This window comes from Hemitrygon akajei, chromosome 12, assembly GCF_048418815.1.
Source record: "Hemitrygon akajei chromosome 12, sHemAka1.3, whole genome shotgun sequence".
NCBI lineage: Eukaryota > Metazoa > Chordata > Chondrichthyes > Myliobatiformes > Dasyatidae > Hemitrygon > Hemitrygon akajei.
Genome location: NC_133135.1, coordinates 99,636,371 through 99,659,238, shown reverse-complemented (window position 1 = coordinate 99,659,238; position 22,868 = coordinate 99,636,371). Strand labels below are relative to the sequence as shown.

The window sequence follows — 22,868 nt, the reverse complement described above, 5'->3', positions numbered from 1 at the left end:
TGAGGCGAGGTAGGTTTAACTGCGTTAACTGCGGGAAGGAGGTAGTATGTGAGTGAGGCCAGTTTTCTGTGCTTGGTGTCAGACGTGGGAGGTCCTGGAGTCTCCCAGCCCCCCGGATGGCCATACCTGCAGCTCCTGAAGGACCGGGTTAGGGAACTGGAGATGCAGCTCAATGACCTTCACCTAGTCAGGGAGAGTGAGGAGTTGATAGAGAGGAATTATAGGGAGGTGGTCACACTGGGGCCACGGGAGACATACAGGTGGGTCACAGTCAGGAGGGGGAAGGGAAAGAGTCAGGTACTAGAGAGTACACCTGTGGCTATACCCCTTGACAATAAGTACTCCTGTTTGAGAACTGTTGGGGGGGACAGCCTACCTGGGGGAAGCGGCAGTGGCTGTGCCTCTGGCACAGAGTCTGGCCCTGTGGTTCAGAAGGGTAGGGAAGGGAAGAGGAAGGCAGAAGTGATAGAGGACTCTATAGTTATGGGGTCAGACAGGCGATTCTGTGGACACAAGAAAGAATCTCAGATGGTAGTTTGCCTCCCAGGTGCCAGGGTCTGGGATGTTCCGGATCGCGTCCAAGATATCCTGCAGTAGGAGGGAGAACAGCCAGAGGTCGTAGTACATATTAGTACCAATAACATAGGTAGAAAAAGGGAAGAGGTCCTGAAAAAAAAACTACTGGAGTTAGGAAGGAAGTTGAGAAGCACAACTGCAAAGATAGTAATCTCGGGATTACTGCCTGTGCCTCGTGACAGTGAGAATAGGAATACAATGAGGTGGAGGATAAATGCGTGGCTGAGGGAATGGAGCAGCGAGCAGAGATTCAGATTTCTGGATCATTGGGACCTCTTTTGAGGCAGGTGTAACCTGTACAGAAAGGATGGGTTGCACTTGAATCCCAGAGGGACCAATATCCCGGTGAGGAGGTTTGCTAAGGTTGCTAAGAATTGTTTAGGGTTGGGAGCCGAACTGAAGAGACTGGGGAAGAGGGAGTTAGCTCACAAATAGAAAAAAATTGTAGACAGTGTGAGAGGGAGGATAGACAGGTGATAGAGAAGGGATGCGCTCAGACCAACAGGTTTGAGATGTGTCTATTTTAATGCAAGGCATGTCGTGAACAAAGAAGATGAGCTTAGAGCATGGATCAGTACTTGAAGATATGATGTGGTGGCCATTACAGGGATTGGATGGCTCAGGAACAGGAATGGTTACTTCAAGTGCCGGGTTTTAGATGTTTCAGAAAGGACAGGGAGGGAAGCAATAGAGGTGAGGGCATGGCACTGTTGATCAGAGATAGTGTCACGGCTGCAGAGAAGGTGGACGCCATGGAGGGATTGTCGAGTCTCTGTGGGTGGAGGCTAGGAACAGGAAGGTGTCAATAACTTTACTAGGTGTTTTTTATAGGCCACCCAATAGTAACAGGGATATCAAGGAGCAGAGAGGGAAACAGATCCTGGAAAGGTATAATGATGAGAGATGTGATGGGAGATTTTAATTTCCCAAATATTGATTGGCATCTCCCTAGAGCAAGGGGTTTAGATGGAGTGGAGTTTGTTAGGTGTTTTCAGGAAGGTTTCTTGACACAATATGTGGATAAGCCTACAAGAGGAGAGGCTGTACTTGATTTGGTATTGGGAAATGAACCTGGTCAGGTGTCAGGTCTCTCAGTGGGAGAGCATTTTGGAGATAGTGATCATAGTTCTGTTTCCTTTACAATAACATTGGAGAGAGATACAGGAATAGACAAGTTAGAAAAGCGTTTAATTGGAGTAAGGGGAATTCTGAGGCTATCAGGCAGGAAATTGGAAGCTTAAATTGGAAGCAGATATTCTCAGGGAAAAGTACAGAAGAAATGTGGCAAATATTCAGGGGATATTTCTGTAGAGCTCTGTATAGGTACATTCCAATGAGACAGGGAAATTATGGTAGGGTACAGGAACTGTGGTGTACAAAGGCTGTAATAAATCTAGTCAAGAAGAAAAGAAAAGCTTACAAAAGGTCCAGAGAACCAGGTAATGTTAGAGATCTAGACAATTATAGGGCTAATAGGAAGGAACTTAAGGAGGAAATTAGGAGAGCCAGAAGGGGTCATGAGAAAGTCTTGGCAGGCAAGAATAAGGAAAACCCCAAGGCATTCTGCAAGTATGTGAAGAGCAAGAGGATAAGACATGAAAGAATAGGACCAATCAAATGTGACAGTGGGAAAATGTGTATGGGACCGGAGGAAATAGCAGAGGTGCTTAATGAACACTTTACTTCAGTATTCATGTGGATACTATGATATCTATGATAAGGATCTTGGTGATTGTAGTGATCACTTGCAGCGGACTGAAAAGCTTGAGCAAGTAGATATTAAGAAAGAGGATGTGCTGGAGCTTTTGGAAAGCATCAAGTTGGATAAGTTGCCAGGACCGGATGAAATGTAACCCAGGCTACTGTGGGAGCCAAGGAAGGAGATTGCTGAGCCTCTGGCGATGATCTTTGCATCATCAATGGGGATGGGAGAGGTTCCGGATGATTGGAGGGTTGCGAATGTTGTTCCTTTATTCAAGAAAGGGAGTAGAAATAGCCCAAGAAATTATAGACCAGTGGGTCTTACCTCAATGGTTGGTAAGTTGATGGAGAAGATCCTGAGAGGCAGGATTTATGAACATTTGGAGAGGTATAATATGATTAGGAGTAATCAGCATGGTTTTGTCATGTCAAGGGCAGGTCATGCCTTACGAGCCTGATTGAATTTTTTGAGGATATGACTGAACATATTAATGAAGGAAGAGCAGTAGATGTAGCGTATATGGATTTCAGCAAGGCATTTGATAAGGTACCCTATGCCAGGCTTATTGAGAAAGTAAAGAGGCATGGGATCCAAGGGGACATTGCTTTGTGGATCCAAAACTGGCTTACCCACAAAAGGCAGAGTGGTTGTAGATGGGTCATATTCTGCATGGAGGTCAGACACCAGTGGGGTGCCTCAGGGATCTGTTCAGAGACCCCTACAGTGTGATTTTTATAAATGACCTAGATGAGGAAGTGGAGGGATCCGTTAGTAAATTTTCTGATGACACAAAGGTTGGAGGTGTTGTGGATGGTGTGGAGGGCTGTCAGAGGTTACAGCGGGACATTGATAGGATGCAGTGTGGAGGATCAGAGGGATCTTGGGGTACGAGTCCACAGGACGCTCAAAGCAGCTGTGCAGGTTGACTCTGTGTTTAAGAAGGCGTATGGTGTATTGGCCTTCATCAATTGTGGTATTGAATTTAGGAGCCGAGAGGTAATGTTGCAGCTATATAGGACCCTGGACAGACCCCACTTGGAGTACTGTGCTCAGTTCTGGTCGCCTCACTACAGGAAGGATGTGGAAGCCACAGAAAGGGTGCAGAGGAGATTTACAAGGATGTTGCCTGGATTGGGGAGTATGCTTTATGAGAATAGGTTGAGTGAACTCAGCCTTTTCTCCTTGGAGTGAAGGAGGGTGAAAGGTGACTGACAGAGGTGTATAAGATGATGAGAGGCATTGAGTGGGTGGATAGTCAGAGGCTTTTTCCAAGGGCTGAAATGGTTGCCATAAGAGGACACAGGTTTAAGGTGCTGGGGAGTAGGTACAGAGAAGTTAGGGGTAAGTTTTTTAACTCAGAGAGTGGTGATTGTGCAGAATGGGCTGCCAGCAACGGTAGTGGAGGCAGAAACGATAGGGTCTTTAAGAGACTTTTAGGTACATGGAGCTTAGAAAAATAGAGGGCTATAGGTAAGCATAGTAATTTCTAAGGGACATGTTCGGCACAACTTTGTGGGCCAAAGGGCCTGCATTGTGCTGAAGGTTTTCGATGTTTCTGAAACGAGATAACCATATAACAATTACAGCTTGGAAACAGGCCATTTCAGCCCTTCTAGTCCGTGCCAAATGCTTACTCTCACCTAGTCCCACTGACCCGCACTCAGCCCATAACTCTCCATTCCTTTCCTGTCCATATACCTATCCAATTTTACTTTAAATGACAATATCGAATCTGCCTCTACCACTTCTACTGGAAGCTCGTTCCACACAGCTACCACTCTGAGTAAAGAAATAGCCCTCGTGTTACCCTTAAACTTTTGCCCCCTAACTCTCAACTCATGCCCTTGTTTGAATCTCCCCTGCTCTCAATGGAAAAAGCCTATCCACGTCAACTCTATCTATCCCCCTCATAATTTTAAATACCTCTATCAAGTCCCCCCTCAACCTTCTACGCTCCAAAGAATAAAGACCTAACTTGTTCAACCTTTCCCTGTAACTTGGGTGCTGAAACCCAGGTAACATACTAGTAAATCTTCTCCATACTCTCTCTATTTTGTTGACATCTTTCCTATTATTCGGTGACCAGAACTGTACACAATACTCCAAATTCCGCCTTACCAATGCCTTGTACAATTTTAACATTACATCCCAACTCCTATACTCAATGCTCTGATTTATAAAGGCCAGCATACCAAAAGCTTTCTTCACCACCCTATCCACATGAGATTCCACCTTCAGGGAATTATGCACCATTATTCCTAGATCACTCTGTTCTACTGCATTCTTCAATGCCCTACCATTTACCATGTATGACCTATTTGGATTATTCCTACACCTAGCACCTCACACTTATCAGCATTAAGCTCCATCTGCCATCATTCAGCCCACTCTTCTAACTGGCCTAAATCTCTCTGTAAGCTTTGAAAACCTACTTCATTATCCACACCACCACCTACCTTAGTATCAAATGCATACCTACTAATCCAATTTACCACCCCATCATCCAGATCATTAATGTATATGACAAACAACATTGGACTCAGTACAGATCCCTGAGGCACACCACTAGTCACCGGCCTCCAACCTGACAGTTATCCACCACTGCTCTCTGGCATCTCCCATCCAGCCACTGTTGAATCCAATTTTAGTACTTCAACATTAATACCTAACTATTGAACCTTCCTAACTAACCTTCCATGCGGAACCTTGTCAAAAGCCTTACTGAAGTCCATATAGACAACATCCACTGCTTTACCCTTGTCAACTTTCCTTGTAACCTCTTCAAAAAATTCACTAAGATTCGTCAAACATGACCTTCCACACACAAATCCATGCTGACTGTTCCTAATCAGACCCTGTCTATCCAGATAATTATATATACCATCTCTATGAATACTTTCCATTAATTCACTGACGTCAAACTGACAGGCCTATAATTGCTAAGTTTACTCTTAGAACCCTTTTTAAACAATTGAACCACATGAGCAATACGCCAATCCTCCGGCACATTCCCCATTTCTAATGACATTTGAAATATTTCTGTCAGAGCCCCTGCTAACCTCCCTCAAGGTCCTAGGGAATGTCCTGTCTGGACCTGGAGACTTATCCACTTTTATATTCCTTAAAAGCGCCAGTACTTCCTCCTCCTTAATCGTCATAGTTTCCATAACGTCCCTACTTATTTCCCTTACCTTACACAATATCCTTCTCCTTAGTGAATACCGAAGAAAAGAAATTGTTCAAAATCTCCCCCATCTCTTTCGACTCCACATATAGCTGTCCACTCTGATTCTCTAAGGGACCAATTTTATCCCTCACTATCTTTTTGCTATTAATATAACTGTAGAAACTCTTTGGATTTATTTTCACCTTACTTGCCAAAGCAACCTCGTATCTTCTTTTAACGTTTCTAATTTCTTTCTTAAGATTCTTCTTACATTCTTTATATTCCTCGAGCTCCTCATTTACTCCATGCTGCCTATATTTATTTTAGATCTCTTTCTTTTTCTGAACCAAGTTTCCAATATCCCTTGAAAACCATGGCTCTCTCAAACTTTTAACCTTTCCTTTCAACCTAACGGGAACATAAAGATTCTGTACCCTCAAAATTTCACCTTTAAATGACCTCCATTTCTCTATTACATCCTTCCCATAAAACAAATTGTCCCAATCCACTCCTTCTATATCCTTTTGCATCTCTTCAAAGTTAGCCTTTCTCCAATCAAAAATCTCAACCCTGGGTCCAGTCCTATCCCTCTCCATAATTATATTGAAACTAATGGCATTGTGATCACTGGACCCGAAGTGCTCCCCAACACATACCTCCATCACCTGACCTATTTCATTCCCTAACAGAAAATCCAACACTGCCCCTTCTCTAATCGGTACCTCTATGTATTGCTACAAAAAACTATCCTGCACACATTTTACAAACTCCAAACCATCCATCCCTTTTACAGTATGGACTTCCCAGTCTATGTGTAGAAAATTATAATCTCCCACAATCACAACCCTGTGCTTACTACAAATATTTGCTATCTCCTTGCAAATATTTGCTCCTCCAATTCTCACTCCCCATCAGGTGGTCTATAATACACCCCTATAAGTGTTACTACACCTTTCCCATTCCTCAAATCCACCCCATTAGACTCCCTAGAAGAGCCCTCTAATCTATCCTGCCAGAGCACAGCTGTAATATTTTCTCTGACAAGCAACACAACACCTCCCCCTCTTGTCCCTCCAATTCTATCACAGCTGAAGCAACGAAATCCAGGAATATTTAGTTGCCAATCACACCCCTCCTGCAACCATGTTTCACCAATAGCTACATCATCATATTTCCAGGTATCAATCCATGCTCTAAGCTCATCCACCTTTCTTACAATGCTCCTAGCACTAAAATAAATGCATTTAAGAAATTCTCCACCTTTTCCTCTCTGTTTATCTCTAACAGTACAAAGAACTTTACTGTATTTTTTTTCTTCTCTCGTACATCTGTTCCTACACTCTGGTTCCCCTTCCCATCTAGTTTTAATCCACTGCAACCCCTCTAGCAAACCTACCAGGAAGAATATTTGTCCCCCTCCAGTTCAGATGTTAACCGTCCCGCCAGAACAGGTGCAAACTTCTCTGGAAAACTGCCCAACTATCTATAAATCTGAAGCCCTCCTTCATGCACCATGTTTTCAGCCACGTGTTGATCTGCACTATTTTACTATTTCTAAACCCACCTGCACGTGGCACTGGTAGCAATCCTAAGATTGTTATCCTGGAGGTCCTGTCCTTTAACTTGGCACCTAGCTCCCTAAACTCACCTTTCAGGACCTCTTCACTCTTCCTACCCACGTCATTGGTCCCTACATGGACCACGACATCCCACTGCTCACCCTCCCTGATATTGCAGACCCTGGCACCAGGGAGGCAACAGACCATCCGGAATTCTCAATCTCTTCCACAGAACCTCCTATCTGCCCCCCTATCTATCGAATCCCTTATCACTATTGCTCTCCTCTTTTCCCTCCTTCCCTTCTGAGCTGAGGGTCCAGTCTCAGTGCCAGAGACGCAACCACTGCAACTTGTCCCTGGTAGGTCATCCCCACCAACAGTGTCCAAAACGGTATACTTATTGTTGATGGGAACTGCCACAGGGGTGCTCTGCTCTTCCTGTCTATTCCCCTTCCCTCTCCTGACAGTCAATTAACTACCGGTCTCTTGACTCCTAGGGGTGACTATCTCCCTGAAACTCCTGTCTATTTCTGCCTCTGCCTCCCGAATGATCCGAAGTTCATCCAGCTCCAGTTCCCTGACACGGTTTGTCAGGAGCTGCAGCTGGATGCACTTTTTGCAGGTGTAGTCATCAGGGACAATTGTGCTCGCCCTGACTTCCCACATACTGCAAACGGAGCACTCGACTGCCCTAACTGCTGCCTCCATTACCTACTCCTAAGCTAATTAGATTAATTAAAGGAGCTTACCTGGCCTTACCTCACCTGAAGCTCGTACTCAGCCTCTGCTCGCTTTAATTCCCCCACTGATCTCAGAGGCCGACTTTCACGCGCTTGCGCAGTCGTGCCCCGTTCAACCTTGCCTCTGCCTGTTCTCGCCGAAGCCTGATTGAACCAAAGCCGTCCCACTCTGCCTCAGTCCACTCTGATGATGGCCGCTGCGCCCGATGGCTGCTGTATATGGTGGTCTTTCTTTTAAACCTTTGGCGCGTGACATCACGTGCCTGCGCAGTCTAGCCTCTTTGCCCCGATCAGTTTAAAAAAAACAGCTTCTCTCCAAGCTTCTTTTACCTCTTCCCTCTCCGCCTCTTGCTTTGATTTAAAACCTTATGTTTCTTGCAGTCTGCAATTTCTCTACAAATTTGATTGTTTAAATCCCTAGGGTTGTTGGGCGGTCTGTAATATAGCCCCAGTAACGTGCATCACTAGTTGAGCTCTCCAGTCTGTCCTGACAGAACACTGCCATGACATTTTCCCTGACTAGTAACGCCACCCCTCCTCCTTGAATCCCTCCTGTTCTGTTGCATCTAATAGAATGGAAACTCAGAATATTGAGCTGCTGGTCCTCCCCCTCCAGTAGCCAAGTCTCACTAAGGGCTACAATATCATAATTCTAGGTGCTGATTCATGGCCGGAGCTCATCTGCTTTTACCTTTGGAAAAAAATATTCCCTGTCTACTCTATCTATGCCTCTCGTAATCTGATAATCTCTATCAGATAGAACAACCCAAGCTTATACTGCCTCTCATGCCTTCTAACCAGGCAGCATCCTGATAAACCTCTTCTGCACCCTGTGAAAAGCCTCAACATCCTTCCTATAGTGGGGCAACCAGACCAGAAGAGTGGGAGGTGAATGACTGAAGATCTTGAAGGTTCTCCATTAGGGTGAAGGTGGAAGGGATGTTTCACCTTGAATCTAGAATGAGGGTATGCTACATTTAAAAATTAACGAAAAACAAATGAGGCTTTTTTTCTGCCAGCTACTTTTTCCCCCCATCCATATCAAATGCCAATATCATTGACAGAATTTCAGATGGTGACGAGAAGGCATACAGGAGCGAAGTATATCAGTGGTATTCAGCAACAAGTTGCAACACACGTCAGACCTCAGAGGGTCAGAGGTGGAAAGAGCAGTCAATTTGAAGCTCCTGGGTATCAAATCTCTGAGGACCTATCCTGGACCAAACACATTGATGCAACTACAAAGAAGGCACAGCTTTATTTCATGAGGAGTTTTAGGAGATTTGGTATGACACCATATACACTCACAAATTTCTAGAGATGTACCGTCCAGAGCATTCAAACTGGCTACATCACAGTCTTGTATGGGTGTGGTGGGGGGGGGGGGGGCACTGCACAAGATCAAAAGAAGCTACAGAGAGCTGTAAACATGGACATCATGGGCACTAGCCTCCGTAGCATCCAGAACATCTTCAAGGAGCGATACCTCAAAAAGTCAGCATCCATCAAGGACCCCCATCACCCAGGATATACCCTGCTCACAATTCACAGTTCCTATCATGATGCATTGCATTGTACTGCTGCCGCAAAGACAACAAATTTCATGACATATGCTTGCATATTAAACCAAATTTTGATTCAATACTAACAAGCCGAGTCCATGGGACTTTACACAAGAGAGGAGGAGAGGGACAGTGCATATACATTCGAAGTTTGCAAGATAAAACGTGAACCAGTGTAATAGATAGAAATCGTCATTATCAGATGTGCATCAACATTTGTAACAGAACAAGGAAATGAAAGGACATCAGCACTAGAAACTGCATCACAGAAATGAAGCAGTGCATGGATTGCACCTTTGACTCTGGACCTCGATCCTTATCTTTTAATCTTTGAGGAACCAACATGTAAACTTAATGTAACATTAAAAGCAGGTGGAGTTTACTCCAGAACTTGTAACACAGAAATGAAACAACTAATGTTGCACTCTGGACCAGGATTCATGTAACTTTAACCAAAAGCGGATGGAGTTCTTAGCCATATAAATTACCAGCAACACTAACTCTCACAAAGTCACTGCAAGCAGGTCCAGAACCAGCTGGAGTTTTCCACAGATCCTCAGATCCCCGATGTGGGGACCAGTTCAGCTGGACTACCCCAGACCCACACATCCCCGATGTGGGGACCAGTTCAGCTGGACTACCCCAGACCCACACATCCCCGATGTGGGGGCCAGTTCAGCTGGACTACCCCAGACCCACACATCCCCGATGTGGGGGCCAGTTCAGCTGGACTACCCCAGACCCACACATCCCCGATGTGGGGGCCAGTTCAGCTGGACTACCCCAGACCCACACATCCCCGATGTGGGGACCAGTTCAGCTGGACTACCCCAGACCCACACATCCCCGATGTGGGGACCAGTTCAGCTGGACTACCCCAGACCCACACATCCCCGATGTGGGGGCCAGTTCAGCTGGACTACCCCAGACCCACACATCCCCGATGCGGGGGCCAGTTCAGCTGGACTACCCCAGACTCACACATCCCCGATGTGGGGGCCAGTTCAGCTGGACTACCCCAGACCCACACATCCCCGATGTGGGGGCCAGTTCAGCTGGACTACCCCAGACCCACACATCCCCGATGTGGGGACCAGTTCAGCTGGACTACCCCAGACCCACACATCCCTGATGTGAGGACGCGTTTAAACCGGTATTTTCTATGTACCTGCAGTTCCCTGACATGGGAGTGAAATCAACCAGAATTTCCTATGGGCATGCAGCTCCCTGATGTGGGGGCCAGTTCAGTGGTTATTTTCTGTGGATCTGCAGCTCCCTGATGTGGGGGGGCCAGTTCAACTGGAATTTTCTATGGAGCTGTGGCTCATTTCATCTCTAATTTGAAAGAGAAACACTTGGAGATCAGTGACAACTCATCCAAAGGTCAGGGGTCAGTACCTGCTTCAAATCACCCAACCCAAAAATCTTTCCACACCCTTCCTTGGAACTCCCAGCTGTAAAAGTCTGGCGGTCTGCATTCACAGGAAATGCTGCAAGGCAGTTGACGTTAGAACGAAGTCTCATTCATTCTGGGTCTCGAGGCAGCTGGTAATTCGGCGGGTGTGCTGAGGGGATTTGCTACTGACTGGGCTTCCTGTCCGGTGGGACTGGCTTGTATGGGTCTTGATCCCGGTATTGAACTGGATTCAGACGGGGTTTTATTTACCACCGAAGTTCTTCTGTCTGACTCACAACTGAGCCGGCGCAGATCCACAGCACTAAATTCGTTGGAACGTGCCAGCTCCTGGCACCGCTCCACAAAGCTGCCTCTCTGCCCCAGCTTGCTCTCACCCTCAGACGTGCTCAGATTCTCTGCCTGGGGCTGAAAACACCGTAACCTCCCTTCACCAACAGGTTTCAGTAGTTGAGCATTTGCCGAGCTAACAAGGTCACTTTTCTCCAGTGATGTTCGACTAGCAATGGACGACTGCAGGCTAGTCAAACTGGGAGATCTTTCGCGCTGTCTGGTCAGGCTGGGACTATCCACCCGCGGTCCTCCCGTCCCACTCCGCAGCAGCCTCTCCCGGAACCCATCAGACGTCAGAAATTGGCTGTTTCAAGAGAAAAAAAAACAAGCTGCAAGAAAAGCTTTCATGTGTCATGAAAACATCGAGCATGAAACACGACCAGCAAACAGTCTCACTAACATTGGCTGAAATTCAACAAAACATGGTGGAATCACAAGGCCACCTACGCTGCAACAATGGCTCCTCCAGAATAAACCAGCTCTCTTCAAGGCAAGTCAAGGCAACTTTATAAAACTCTGGTTAGGCCACATCCGGAATATTGCATACAATAATAGTCACCCCACTATAGGAAGGATGTTGAGGCTTTGGAGAGGGTGCAGGAGAGGTTTACCAGGATGCTGTCTGGTTTAGAGGGCACGTGTTATCATGAGATAACACTTGCAAGCTTGGGTTGTATTCTTTGGAGTGGCAGAGGCTGAGGGGCGATCTATTGGAGGTTTATAAGATTGTGGAGCCGTAGATAGAGTAGACAGGGCGTATCTTTTTTCTCCAGGGATGAAATGGCTAATAGCAGAGTGCATACATTGAAGGTTCAAAGGGGATCTGTGTCCTTTTTAAACTCAGAGAGTGGTGGATGGCTGGAATACACTGCATTGTATGGTGGTAGAGGCAAATATATTAGAGGCATTTAAGAGATGTTTAGATAAGCACGTGAATATGAGGAAGATGGAGGGACGTGGACATGGTGTAGGTAGGAGGGATTAGCTTTTGGGGGCTTTTAGACTTACTTTTTAGCTGGATTGGCACAACACTGTGGGCCGAATGAACTGCTCTATGTTCTATGTCTAAGACTGTGTCAGTTGGTTTATTGTCCTATTGTATTGTCTTGTCTGACTGCCCACCTGTGCCATGGTTGTGGCTTTCCATGGCTCAAAGGAAAAGGCATTCCAAACCAGCATCAGGTCTGGACCAGTCTAGTGGTTTTTATCATTTCCTTTGCACTTTCCTTGTGAATTTGATATCCTTAAAAGCAGCTTATAAAGACTCCGAGTGGTAGAGTACAGAAATGGGCCCTTTGCCCTAACCATACCAATGTCTCATCCACCTGCACCAGGACCACAGCCCTCCATACCCCTACCATCCACGTACCTATCCAAACTTCTCTTAAATGTTGAAATTGAGCTTGCATGCATCATTTGCACTGACAGCTTGCTCCGCACTCTCACCACCCTCTGAGTGAAGTTTACCCTCATGTTCCACTTAAACTTTTCACCTTTCACCATTAACCCATGATCTGGTTGTAGTCCTGCCCAACCTCAGCAGAAAAGGCCTGTTTACATTCACCCTACCTATACCCCTCATAATTTTGTATACCTCTATCAAATTACCTCTCAGTCTACATTCCAAGGAATGAAGTCCTAACCTATTTAATCTTTCCTTCTAACTCAGGTCCTCCAGATCTGGCAACATCCTTGTAAATTTTCTCTGTAGTCTTTCAACCTTATTTACATCTTTTGCAATAGAAACATAGACAATCTACAGCACAACACAGGCCCTCTGGCCCACAATGCTGTGCTGAACATGTACTTACTTTAGAAATTACCTAGGGTTACCCATAGCCATCAATTTTTCTAAGCTCCGCGTACCTATCCAGGAGTCTCTTAAAAGACCCTACTGTATCTGCCTCCACCACTGTCGTTGGCAGCCCATTCCACGCACTCACCACACTCAGGCAGGAGATTGGGGCTGAGAGGGAAAATGGATCAGCCATGATGAAATGGCAGAACAGACTCAACAGGCCTAATTCTGCTCCTATGACATGGTCTATCTATGCATATTGTGTTTGCATACACTAAGTCCACATATAGTTTGCCTTTTCAAGAGCTCGTCTAAAGAGCTCTTCAATGTAGTGATTGCTTCTGCCTGTACTACCTCCTCTGGCAGGATTTTTCAGTTATAAACCATGCTCTGTGTAAAAAAAAAATATGCCCCAAAGAATCCTTTTAAATCTCCTACCTCTCACCTTCCTTTTTGATATCCTAACCATGGGAAAAACATTTGGACTGTCTACTCCATCTATGCCTAAAATAATTTTATATATTATAGAGCCTCCTTTGTTCCGGAAAAAAAACAAGCCCAGCAGAGAAAATTTATAAGGACGTTGCTAGGTTTGGAGGTGATATGCTGGTAATGTTAAACCTGATTCTGATTCTCAAATCTTTAGCTGATCTGTATCCCACTGTAGCCTTGGACAATCCAATCACATTGTCAATTTTTCCATGATCCAAAGAATTCATTTTACCTTCCACATTCACAACAGATCATGTAATCTTACACAGTTTCAGAAGCAGCATTTTGAAGTGACTACTGAAGACCAGCACTACCAACTCGTGTACAGTCTGTGTCAGATTAGAACTTGGGCTTAGACCAGTTACCTGGATGATGACAGGTGGAGGGTGGAGGGTTGGGTGACCGACTGCGCAGGGCTGACATCAGGAGTTCGGGTCAGCGTCAAGTCACACTGCTCAAGTTGCTCCAGGAGCTCCTGTTGCGTGGGGCCCCCCAACTCTGCATTGGGAAAGAATTCAGAGTTTAATGTTCTCCCATGCACATCCTGCCAACACTAACACCGTAAACCCAGTGTCGTACATCTCTGCTCAGAAGGCACACCACACCAATGCAACCCCAGTATCGTAGGTCTCTGAACAGAAGCATGTCACACCAACGCAACGCGTGTTGTATATACATCTCTGCACAGAAGGCACACCACACCAGTGCAACCTCAACCACTACAGTGATGACTGGGCACGACAGGACTGAGAAAGTGAGAGGGGACACAAGAAAATGGTGGGAAATCCAGGCAGCACAGGGTGTGGGGAGTGAGGCAAGGAGAGGTGTGCAGCCAGGGTCCTTAAACCAGACCGTTTACCCCACTCCCTCCTCCCGAGAGCCACTTTACCTGCACTTGCTGCTTTGCCGACAGCCTCTACTGCAGTTGTGAGGTCCCACATCTGAATGCTGCCATTGGAGTGCCCTGTAAACAGGTATCGTCTGGCCCGTGAGCTGATGCGGCTCGAACCCTCACACTCATGGACCGTGAAAGCTGTGATGCCAACTCCATCCACTGAACGGATCTCACAGACCCTATGGGAAGTGGGGAAAGTATAAGACTGGTCCTCTGAACAATATTTCAAGGATTTTTCCCCACGAATCTCCCCAGGACTTTCTGAATCCCTCCCTGTTCGTCAGAAAGGCTGCAATTCGACAAACATGCTCACCACAATTGTGCCCATGCCCATTTTCAGTAAAATCAAACATAAAAACAAAATGGTGGAAACAACTGACAAGAAACCAGGACCTGTGTGGAGAGAACAGAAAACAGACAGGACTCTGAGAATGGTGAATCTGTGGAATTCATTGCCACAGGCAGATGAAAGACCAAGATATTGGGTATTTTTAAGGCAGAGATTGATAGATTCTTGATCAGTCAGAGCATGGAAGGATAAAGGAAGAAGACAGGAGATTGGGGCCGAGATGGAAATAGATCAGCCGTGATGAAATGGCAGAGCAGACTCGATGTATATCTTATACAGTTATCCCTCGCTGTCCGCAGGGGATTGGTTCCAGGACCCCGCCCCATGGATGCTCAAGTCCCTTATATAAAACGGTGTAGTATTTGCATATAACCTAAACACATCCTCCTGTATACCTTAAATCATCTCTAAATTACTTATAATACCTAATACAATGTAAATGCTATGTAAATAGTTGTTATACTGTATTGTTTAGGGAATAACAACAAGAGAAAAAAAGTCTGTACACGTTCAGTACAGGCGCAACCATTGTAGCTCTTCTGGGAACGCTGATGCCGATGTCGATTCTCCCGTGATCTTTAAGTTTTTGAGGCTATAGCGCTTTACATAGGCTGATGCCGATGTCGATTCTCCCGTGATCTTTAAGTTTTTGAGGCTATAGCGCTTTACATAGCTAGTCAGCCATCCCTTACTAGCCTTAAACTCCTTCCTCTCGCTCACAACACAAGTAGTGAATGAACGAGACGCGAGGCAAACAATGCTCAAACAACGAGTGCTGGAGAGAGATTGAGGATCTGTGAAATGGCAGGAGGCTACAGCAGGATATGCCTACACATCACTTCATTCGCGTGGATTCAGTGCAGTGCTTGGCGCGTGGTAAATTCAAGTTTTGTTTTCTGGAACTTTCTGGAATTTTTTCCCGAATATTTTTGATCCGCAGTTGGTTGAATCTGCGGATACAGAGGGCCGACTGTATATATCTGCTACTATATATTATGGTCCTATGGCCTTAAAATTGGGAAAGAGAGAGAGAGAAAATAAGTTTGCTTTAAGTTAGAGACTGGATGAGGAAAGAGATGGGTAAAATGAAAGGAATTTCTCTTTCATTTCAATCTTTTTTTATTAATTTTCAAATAAAGAATATACAAACCGAAAGAGAAGTTTAACAAATAGATAATGTAAAAGACAAACAGCAATAGTAAAAACAGGAAATATATAATATCAAAATCAAATAGGTAATATATTATGCTGTTATATATACAATGGTCAGAAAGAAATTACAACTCCTCATGGCAATCGTAAAAAAAGATTGGAAATTTTATTAATAGAGAAAGAAAAACCCCACTAACTAAACAAACAAAAAAAAAGATAAAGAAAAGAAAGAAAAAGAAAGATTGGGCAGTCCAATTGAGGATAAATTTTTAAAAAAAGAGAAAAAGAACACATCCTTCCAGTCATTTCCAAACCTTCATGGATAAGGATATTCTCCAAAGAGAATAAAGAAAAATAAATAAATAAAGATAAATTAAATCATGTGAAAATATTGAATAAAGGGTCGCCAGACTTGTTCAAAATCAAAGGATGTATCAAATGTCCAGCTTCTAATTTTCTCCAAACTTAAAACATGACATGATGGAGGAGAGCCAATAGAAAACAGTAGGTGGGTTAGATTCTTTCCAGTGTAGCAAAATAGCTCTCCTAGCCAGTAAAGTTGAAAATGCTATCACATGTTGGGTGGAAGCAGACACTTTGCTTGCTTCCTCTGGAAAAATCCCAAAAATTGCTGTAAGTGGATTAGGTTGAACATCCATACCTGTAACTTTAGATAATATTCCAAACACATCCCTCCAAAAATTGTTTAAACTTACACATGACCAAAACATATGGGTTAGAGTAGCCACTTCTGCATTACATCTGTCACAAATAGGGCTTATATTAGGACATATGGGGCTCTGTGTACTATCTTAAACTGAATTAAAATATGGCGTGCGCAGATAGATGAATTATTGACTAAATAATAAATTTTACTCCATTGGTTATCTGAGAGTGAATGTTGAAGTTCTACTTCCCAGGTACGTTGAACCCTATCATTAGGCGATGTGCGAGCATTCATTAACTGTTTATAAATGATAGCTATTAATCGTTCTTGAAAAGGTTTAAACTGAAAAAATCATAAGCCAAATTTAAAGAGCAGGCCAAGGGGTAATTTGGTAAAAAATCACTTAAGAAATTGCTAACCTGTAAATACCTGAAAAAATGTGTATTAGAGATATCATATTTATCCATTAACTGTGAAAAAGACATTAAACAGTCTTGTGAAAAAAAATCTAAAAAAGTTTTTATTCCCTTAATTTTCCATGTTAGAAAAGCCTTATCCAAAGTTGATGGTTTAAAAAAGAAATTAGAATAAATATTACTAGAAAGTAAAAAATCATTTAATTCAAAGAAACTACGAAATTGAAAGGAATTTCTCTGATAAGCTGGGGCCGGATTACAATACAACAGTTGAAATTATATCTGGTATTCTATTTAGTGGACTGAAAATGTCAACACCTCAAAGTTCAAAGTCAAAGAACATTTATGTCAACGTATATAAACCTGAGATTTATTTTCTTGTGGAGATACTTAACAAATATATAGATTAGTAACCAGAGCAGGACCAATGAAAGATCAACCAGAGTGCAGAAGACAATAAACTGTGCAAATGCAAATATAAATAAATAGCAATAGATCATGAGAACCAAGATAATGAGATAAAGTGTCCTTAAAGTGAGATCATTGGTTTTGGGAACATCTTAATGGATGGGCAAATGAATGCACTTAACCCTTAGAGGCCTGTGACTAGGGGTGTGCCACAGGGATCAGTGCCAGGCCCTTTGTCGTTTGCCATCCATATATCAAAGATCTGTATGATAATGTGGTTAACTGGATCAACAAATTTGGAGATGACACCAAGACTGGGGGAGGGGGTTTAGTGAACAGTGAGGAAGGCTATCATGGCTTGCAGAGGGATCTGCATCAGCTGGAAAAAATGGGCTGAGAAATGGCAGATGGAATTTAATGCAGACAAGTGTGATGTTTTGCATTTCAGTAGGACCAACCAGGGTAGGTCTTACAGAGTGAACAGTAGGGCACTGAGGTGTGTGGTAGAAAAAAGGCATCTGGAAACACAGGTACTTAATTTGTTGAAAGTAGCGTCACAGGTAGATAGCGTTGTAAAGAAAGCTTCTGGCAGATTGGCCTTCACACATCAATGTATTGAGTACAGGAGGTGGGATGTTATGTTGAAGTTGTACAAGATGTTGGTGAGGACTAATTTGGAACATTGCGTGCAGTTTTGGTCACCTACCTACAGGAAAGATGTAAATAAGGTTGAAAGAGTACAGAGAAAATTTACAAGGATGTTGCCAGAACTGGAGAACCTGAGTTAAAAGGAAAGACTGAATAAGTCAAGACTTTATCCCCTGGAGTGTAGAAGACTGAGAGGAGATTTGATGGAGGTATACAAAGTTATGAGGGGTATAGATAGGGCAAATGCAAGCAGGCTTTTTCCACTGAGGTTGGGTGGGACTGCAGCTAGCCATCATAGTTTAAGGGTGAAAGGTGAAAAGTTTAAGAGGAACACGAGGGGAAACTTTTTGACATAGAGGGTGGTGAGAACGTAGAATGAGCTGCCAGTGCAAGTGGTGCACGCAACCTCGATTTCAATGTTTAAGGGAAGTTTGGATCGGTACATGGATAATAGAATAATAGGGGTTTGGAGGGCTGTGGTCATGGTGCAGGTCGATGGAAGTAGGCAGTTTCAAAGGTTTCATCTTGGACTAGATGGGATGAAGGGCCTGTTTCTCTGCTGTACTCCTCTATGACTAAGATCCCCAAGGATCAGAAAATAAACAGACCCGTCAGCCTTACTGTCTGTTCTGACGAAGAATTCTCCAACAGCAATGTTAACTGCTTCTACAGATTCTGTCTGACCCGAGCATTTCCAGCGTTTTCTGGTTTTACTCTATGACAGGGGTTCTGTGCCATGGAGCAATACCATTAAGCAAGGGGTCTGTGGACCCCAGGTCAGGAACCCCTGGTCTATGGTAAAGATGAGTCTATAGTTGGTGGCGAATGCAGTAAGTTGCTCAATGGAGGACAGATACTTCCCCTCTGCTGAGGCAATGGAAATATGACATGACAGGACGAAAATAGGACAGTCAGATGAATTGAACTCCAGATCTAGCCCCATTTCAGAACTCAGGTCCTAGGCCCCGGACCAGTATCAGTTGCTCTTTTGTCAATACCAAGGGCAAAACTCAATGGATCTCTCTCATCTAACCCAAAACAATTGGTGGTATCACTCATCTGCTCAAACACTAGTATTCCTCACACATCCACCACTTCAATGATCCCACTATCCCAATCAAACTGGGATCACAAGACACTGTAGCAAATTAGGCCATTCAGCCCATCGAGTCTGCTCCACCATTTCTTCATGACTGATCCATTTCCCTCTCAGCTCCAATCTCCCGCCTTTTCCCATAATCTTTCACACCCTGACTAATCGAGAATCTAGCAATCTCCACCTTAAGTACATTCAATGACTTGGCCTCCACAGCCATTTGTGGCAACAAATTCCAGAAATTCATCGTCCTCTGGCTAAAGAAATCCCTCCTCATCTCTGTTTTAAATAGATGTGCCTCTATCTGAGGGTGTGGCCTCTGGTCTGAGACTCCCCTACTATAAGAAATGAAGCATCCTCTCCACATCCACTCCATTGAGGTATTTCAACATTCAATAGGTTTCAATGAGATCGTCAACTAAATTTTCTGAATTCCAGTGAGTACCAGCCCAGAACCATCAAATGCTCCTCATGTGATAAGTCTCTCAATCCTGGAATCATTTTTGTGAACCTGCTTTAAACCCTCTTCAATGTTAGTAAGCCTTTTCTTAAATAAGGAGCCCAAAACTGCTCACAGTACTCCAAAGAGATGCCTCACCAGTGACTTATAAAGCCTCAGCATTACATCCTTGCTTTTATATTCTAATCTTCTCGAAATAAATGCTAACATTGCATTTGCCCTCCTCACCTCTGACTCAACCTGCAAATTAACCTTTAGGAAATCCTGCACAATGACTCCCAAAGTCCCTTTGCACCTCAGATTTTTGAATTATCTCTCCAATCCTTCTACCAAAGTGCATGACTATACACTTCCCGATTCTATTCCATCTGCCATTTGTTTGCCCGTTCTCCTAAAATCCAAGTCCTTCTGTGGCCTCCCTGCTTCCTCAGCACCACCTGCCCTTTCACTTATCTTCGTATCATCCACAAACCCACCAGCTCCTGTTACCATCAGCTCCCCTGAAGTGTGGTGCCAGACTCTGCCTCAGCTCAATCGTCACCAAAACCCACACTTAAACCTTGCTTTATCTCCAGAGTCGGCTAATTCTAAGGCTAATGGCCTGACTCATTCAAACTTGCACAAATCATCCAAAATGCAGCTTCTTTTGTACCTGTCATATCAAGTTCCATTTTGTAATCATCCTCCAGCCTATATCAACTCCTTCTGTCACAATCTTCCTATCCTTTCACCTTCTCAGCACTCGCTTAACACATCTCCAAATGTAATCCTTCTATCTTTAGTTGCCTTTTCTGGGAGATTCCAACTCTAAGCACCCCTAAGCATTGGGGTGGCACTGGACTCTCTGACAGTGGTGTCTGAAAAGAGGATGCTGTCCAAGTTGCATGCCATCTTGGACAATGACTCCCATCCACTCCATAATGTACTGGTTAGGCACAGGAGTACATTCAGCCAGAGACTTATTCCACCGAGATGTAACACTGAGCGTCATAGGAAGTCATTCCTACCTGTGGCCATCAAACTCCTCCCTCGGAGTGTCAGACACCCTGAGCCAATAGGCTGGTCCTGGACTTATTTCCACTTGGCATGATTAACTTATTATTATTTAATTATTTATAGTTATTGCTATATTTCTTCACTATTCTTGGTTGGTGCAGCTGTAACAAAACCCAATTTCCCTCGAGATCAATAAAGTACGTCTGTCTGTCTCTCATTCAACTTAAAAATTTCTGAAGGTTTCAGAAAGTTCAAAGTACATGTGTCACCATATACAACTCTGAGATTCATTTTCCTCCAGCATAATCCATAGAATAGTAACTACAACAGGATCAATGAAAGATCAACCAGAGTGCAGAAGACAACAAACTATGCAAATACAAAGATAAATAAATTGCAGTAAATAACGAGAACATGAGATAATGAGATACAAATTCCTTAGAGTGAGATCATTGGTTTGGGAAACATCTCAATGGATGTGGAAGTGAGTGTGGTTATCCCTTTTGTTCGAGAGCCTTATAATTGAGGGGTAGTAACTGTTCTTTAACCTGGTGGTGAGAGTCTTGAGGCTCTTGTACCTTCTATCTGATGGTAGCAGTGAGAAAAGAGCATAGTCTGTGTGGTGGGTTTCTGATGATGGATGCTGCTTTCCTAAGACAGCGTTTCATGTAGATATGCTCAGTGATTGGGAGGGCTTTACTTGTGATATACTGGGTCAAATCCACTACCTTTTTGTAGGATTTTCCATTCAAAGGCTTTGGTGTTTCCATACCAGACCCTGATGCAACCAGTCAACACGCTCTCCACTACACAACTGTAGAAGCTTGTCAATGTTTTACATGTCATGCCAGATGCTGTGGGGTGGGGGACAGGCACACAGTCAAAACAAAGTCTTGCACCTTGAAGCTGGATGATTGGCCAATCCAGGACTCACCTCCTGCCAGTTGAGGACAAACGCACGAAGAGCTGATTGGTGTCTGGGACAACCTTCTGAATAAAAACCTGCTCCTCATCCCGGTCTCCAAATGGGCCTAGAAAAGGGTAAAATCAGAGGAGTGGAGTGACCAGAAGTGAAGTGGGAGTGAGGGTGGATGGAGTGGAGGAAGACATGGAACTGCGATGGACGGTGGACGGACAAGTGAGGGGGTAGGGATGGAATGCACCATTTATAATCAGGGATCTCACCAATATCCAGTCCCGCCGAGCATCCTCCATGTCCATCCAAGTCTTCCAGGGAGAGTATTTTGAAGGAAGCAAGTGGAGTAGATCCTGGCTGAGTGGAGATCATTCCCCGGAACCTGGTCACAGTCCATGTTCGGACATGATTGTTATCAGCACACACTGTATAAAAGACACAATTGGGAGCTGATTCTACTGATTTGCTTGGTGAATTCCCCCTCTCTCCACTTATAACCATATAACCATATAACAATCACAGCACGGAAACAGGCCATTCCGGCCCTCCTAGTCCGTGCCAAACTCTTAATCTCACCTAGTCCCACCTACCCGCACTCAGCCCATAACCCTCCACTCCTTTCCTATCCATATACCTATCCAATTTTACCTTAAATGACACAACTGATCTGGCCTCTACTACTTCTACAGGAAGTAAAGCTGTAAAGCTTCAGCTCCAGCATTTAGACCATAAGATACAGGAGCAGGTTTAGGCCATTTGGCCCATCGCGTCTACTCTGCTATGTCATCATGGCTGACACATTTCGCTCTCAGTCCCAATCTCCTTCCTTCTCCCCGTATCCCTTCATGCCCTGACCAATCAAGAATCTATCAACCTCTGCCTTAAATATACCCAATGGCCTTGGCAACACAGCTGCCTGTGACAACAGATTCCACAGATTCACCACTCTCTGGCTAAAGAAATTCCTTTGCATCTCCATTCTAAAAGGACATACCTCTATTCTGAAGCTGTGTCCTCTGACCTTAGACTCCATCACTATAGGAAACATGCTCTCCACATCCACTTTATCTAAACCTTTCAAACTTTGATAGGTTTCAATGAGATACCCCTCATTCTTCTGAATTCCAGTGAGTACCGGCCTAGAGCCATCAAATGCTCCTCAAATGACAAGCCTTTCAATCCCAGAATCATTTTCATGAACCTCCTTTGAACCTCTCTGATGTCAGCAGTCTTCTCTCAGATATGGGGCCCAAAACTGCTCTCACTACTCCAAGTGAGGCCTCACCAGTGCTTTATAAAGCCTCAACTTTATATCCTTGTAATGTATACATACTTTGATAATAAATTTACTTTGAACTTTGAAAATTGATTTCCTCGTCCAACAGGAAAAGCAGTAACTACTAACCCTGGGTCATTTCACATATCGTTCCACAAACCCGGCTGGGTGCTTTCTTGCTTGAGGCACCCTTGTGTACCAGGCCAAGTTTGATGAGCTGTTAGGCTGACATGCTTCCCCAAACACC

The 22,868-nt window shown here is 44.2% G+C and overlaps 1 protein-coding gene across 1 annotated transcript in view; it reads right to left on the bottom strand.

Annotated features, from left to right (window-relative positions):
* Positions 1–8,976: 8,976 nt before the first annotated feature.
* Positions 8,977–22,868, bottom strand: part of shkbp1 (SH3KBP1 binding protein 1) — a 51,648-nt gene continuing 37,756 nt past the window's right edge. Inside the window, exons 14-18 of the mRNA XM_073063755.1 lie at positions 21,615–21,770; positions 21,364–21,460; positions 14,232–14,416; positions 13,708–13,840; positions 8,977–11,356 (exon numbers count right to left, since the gene is read on the bottom strand). Of these exons, the coding sequence (XP_072919856.1) occupies positions 10,813–11,356; positions 13,708–13,840; positions 14,232–14,416; positions 21,364–21,460; positions 21,615–21,770 (1,115 nt within the window). The 3' untranslated portion in view covers positions 8,977–10,812. The remainder of the gene's footprint in view (positions 11,357–13,707; positions 13,841–14,231; positions 14,417–21,363; positions 21,461–21,614; positions 21,771–22,868) is intronic.